The sequence below is a fragment of the Boleophthalmus pectinirostris genome, unplaced genomic scaffold, assembly GCF_026225935.1.
Source record: "Boleophthalmus pectinirostris isolate CB_2022bp ecotype Guang Dong unplaced genomic scaffold, ASM2622593v1 HiC_scaffold_18, whole genome shotgun sequence".
NCBI lineage: Eukaryota > Metazoa > Chordata > Actinopteri > Gobiiformes > Gobiidae > Boleophthalmus > Boleophthalmus pectinirostris.
Genome location: NW_026571133.1, coordinates 32,806,652 through 32,810,764, shown reverse-complemented (window position 1 = coordinate 32,810,764; position 4,113 = coordinate 32,806,652). Strand labels below are relative to the sequence as shown.

Genomic DNA, 4,113 nt, shown 5'->3' with positions numbered 1-4,113 from the left:
TCAGTTGTCCACCCAAGTGAATAAAAGAGTTATAATAAAGTAGGAATTCCAGCGCGACTGCATTCCTGACAGCTTTAACTGAAAACCAACGTGACATTTGTTTTAAAAACAAAACCGCAAATGGTCACAAAAGCCGCTGTTATTAGAGCCAAATATAGATCCACATTTGTAAGGCTATAATTGAGATTTACATGAACTAGATGTTTGATTGAAACTATCGTCTCACACTCTGTGTTATCGTGCGTTCTGTGTGACACACCTGTCCTATTTGGGGACTGAGAAAGAGGTAAAGCCACGCCCCCTGTTCCAGGTTTCAGTCAGACTTGTTTTTTTAGGCAGTACCTGTCAAAAAGCTCCGGACTGGGGACAAAACGGACACATTCACGGAGGCAGTAGTGGTGGAAATCGTGAGTGAAGCAGCAACATGCCGAACCGCCGTGTGCAGGACTGGATCCGCATGTCTCAGCGGACTCCGGGCATCCTCATCTTCGGCATGGTCCTGTCTCCATGCGGTTGGATTCTGGACCTCACCTCCACCGTGGCTCCAAACTGGCGGACGCTCCATGGCTTCACCAACCAGCCGTCAGATTACGTCCTCATGCAGGGGATCTGGGACATCTGCTCCTCCACTACGTCCTCAACCAGAAACGACTGCGGCCAACCAGACACACTGTATTACAAAAATCAGATTATTGAAGTAGCGCAGGGGTTGATGGTGGCCTCCCTGGTGGTCACGCTCATAGGTTTGGCCGTGGCTATCCCTGGGGTTCGCTGCTGGAAAAGCACCCCCAACTGGACAGCTGCAGGCCTGGGAGGACTGCTCATCTTCTGCTCCGGAGTCATGACCATCATTCCCATCTCTTGGTACACGCACATCCTGACGGAACTCAACACGACCACTCCTGCACCTGACATCCGCGTGGGTTACTGCATCGTCCTGGGGTACATCGGCGGTATTTTCGAAGTATTGGCGGGTTTCGTCATGTTTATAGGCATATGCCGCTGCTGCAAGGGCAAAAACAGAGGCGAGATTCGAATGGACCGAGCCGTGGCCAAGTTCAACCATCAAAAAGATCCTCCCAGACGCATGGACGTGCCGAGCCTGAGCCGTCCGCGCAGCGAGGCCAGCAGCGTGCCCTCCAAAGAGTCCATGGATGACGACGTCTCTTTCCCCAGAGCCAAGAGCGTGGCCCCGTCCGTCAACACGCTGGACAGTCGTGGCAGGCCATATGATGCAGACCTTTAAATGGGCACAAAAGGAGCGTTTTATCCAGATGGGTACAGAAGGACTTGGAAAATAGTAACAATGGTAACAATGTCAGTCATTCATTATTGTGTTGCATTTGACTGGTTGGTGAAATGTGGTTTGACCCATGCTGCAAAGCACGTATTAGGCCTATTATGAACTAAAATGTTGTTTATTTTGACTGCCAGTTTAATGCTATGCAATGTGCCAGAAAAGTCCAGTATACAAAAGCATAAGATCAACGTGTTTTAGAAAACTTTTACTTTGAAGGAGTGTTTTTCAAATTAAAATGAAGGCATTGATGATGATGTTTCTGCCAAATGGCGTTTTATACTGAGAATTTGTTAATAGTATTTCTTATATGGAATCTTGCCAAAAATATTGATTTGTACATATTTTTGTATGCACTTTAATGGTTGGGCCACTTTAAATGTTGCTTTGTGATAAAAGTGCTGTTAAATAAATGTGCACTGTTTTGAAAGTAGTCCTCTGTCCACTTTTCTTGTGCCAAATACAGGGGTACATTATAATCAAAGCTTAAATTAGTTTCAAATGTTTCGTCTTTGCTTGCTTGCTCTAGTTTTGATTCTCAGTACAGATGGGATGTTCAGTGACAGGTGTCTAATGTAAAAGTTGTTGGACCAGTTGGAGAGGTTGACTTTTTTTTTTTTAACAATCAAACTTACCTGTCAAACAACATTTCCTTCTTTGTTTTAACTGGCTTTGCAAGTCACAAATGACAACATGGTGGCATGACTTGCAAGTCCTAAATATAGTTTAGTGTAACTTACAACTTTGTGTCTTAAAAATGGCAAAGTGTGGGTCCACATGTGTTGAGCCTGTATAACCACCAACCAGTGTTACCTGAGAAAGGCCTATGTATTTGCAGAGATGTAAGCAAAACGAGTTGAACAAATATTGAATCAAGTGGGTGAAGTGCATGGGATGAGGAAGTCTTGGAATTTATGAAACTTCACGTGATGACTCATTCAGTTCCCATGAAAAGAATTTGAAAATTATACATTAGACTAGCTGCTTTTTTTTTTTTAATATAAGTTACTCTCTTCCTGTCGCAACCAGAAACTTTTCCAGCAATAAACAACAATGCTTGCAAAATATGCATATACCGATCTGTTGAAATGGGCTGCCCTGTTGAAATGAGCTACCTTATGTTTTCCATTTACATTTGTATAGATCCAATAAAGCTAACCTCTCCAGTTTTACAACATATTTTTTTGGTTTAGAGACAGCGTGTTTTATGCTGTTTGCACGCGGTGATCAAACTTTATATTTTAGTTATATAAAATTTCAACTCATTAAATGAATATGCGTAGATCATTTCGACAGTCGTATTATGCTATCAAATAGGGACCACAATGGCTCTATAATAATAATAAAAAAAAAACCTTTTTACTATTATTATTTTTTTATTGTTTAATTTTTATTTTATTATAGTTCTATGGGTAGCACATATAACAGGCCAATTTAGCCATCGAATAATGTTCCCGCTGCAGAATCTAGAATTTATTCATCCATCTATCCATTTTCGTCCGCTTATCCGGGGCCGGGTCGCGGGGGCAGCAGCCTAAGCAGGGACTCCCAGACTTCCTTCACCCCAGACACGTCCTCCAGCTCCTCCGGGGGGACCCCGAGGTGTTCCCAGGCCAGCCCAGAGACATAGTCCCTCCAGCGTGTCCTGGGTCTTCCCCGGGGCCTCCTCCCGGTGGGACATGCCCAGAACACCTCCCGAGGGAGGCGCCCAGGAGGCATCCAGAACAGATGCACGAGCCACCTCAACTGGCTCCTCTCGATGAGGAGGAGCAGCGGCTCTACTCCGAGCTCCTCCCGTGTGACTGAGCTCCTCAATTTATATTTAGAATTTATTCATTTAGATGAATTTGGGTAGAGGTAGCTCATTTCTACAGGCCTATATCTTCTATCAAATAAGGCTTTCACTGAAGATAGCACATTCTGACAGCCCAATTGAACCATCAAATAATGCTCCCACTGTGGAATCACCATTATTTACTCATTTACAGTACTGTGCAAAAGTTATAGGCAGTGGTGAAAAAATGCTGTAAACTAGGAATGCCTTCAAAAATGGAAACGTTAATCTTTTATTTTCATCAATCAACAAAATGCAGTGAATGAAAAAGAGAAATCTATATCAAATCAATATTTGGTGTGACCAGCCTTTGCCTTCAAAAGAGCAAAAATTCTTCTAGGTATACTTGCATGCAGCTTTTGAAGGAACTTGGCTGGTAGGTTGTTCCAAACATCTTGATCTACCCAAACTACAAGCACAGTCTTTTAACCCTTCACCTGAAGTGAAAAACCTGGGCGTCATTTTTGACTCTGAGCTGACTTTTATTCCACACATTAAGAACATTACAAAAATTGGTTTCTATCACCTAAAAAACATAGCCAGAGTCCGCCCCATTCTCTCTCTGGCCAACACAGAGACGCTGATGCATGCTTTTATCACCAGTCGAATAGACTACTGTAATGCCCTGCTCTCTGGTCTTCCCAAAAAGAGTATTTCGGGTTTGCAATTATTACAAAATTCAGCAGCACGTGTCCTGACGAGGACCAGAGGGCGGGACCACATTACACCGGTTTTAAAATCACTGCATTGGCTCCCTGTGAGTTTCAGGATCGATTTTAAAGTTCTTTTACTGGTTTTTAAATGTCTTAATGGTCTTGGGCCTTCTTATCTTTCAGAACTGCTTTTACCCTACGAACCCTCGCGGACCCTGCGCTCCTCCGGCAGCAGGCTCCTGCTCATTCCCAAAGTCAGGACACACACTCACGGAGAGGCGTCTTTTCAGTATTATGGTCCCCGTCTATGGAACTGCCTGCCGGAGGAG

The 4,113-nt window shown here is 43.8% G+C and overlaps 1 protein-coding gene across 1 annotated transcript; it reads left to right on the top strand.

Moving 5' to 3' along the window:
• The first annotated feature begins 348 nt into the window (after positions 1 to 348).
• On the top strand, positions 349 to 1,730 carry LOC110166380 (claudin-23-like). The gene has a single exon (XM_020931616.2). It carries the CDS (start codon positions 425 to 427, stop codon positions 1,244 to 1,246), a length of 822 nt encoding a protein of 273 aa, XP_020787275.2. The 5' UTR covers positions 349 to 424; the 3' UTR covers positions 1,247 to 1,730.
• Positions 1,731 to 4,113: the final 2,383 nt, after the last annotated feature.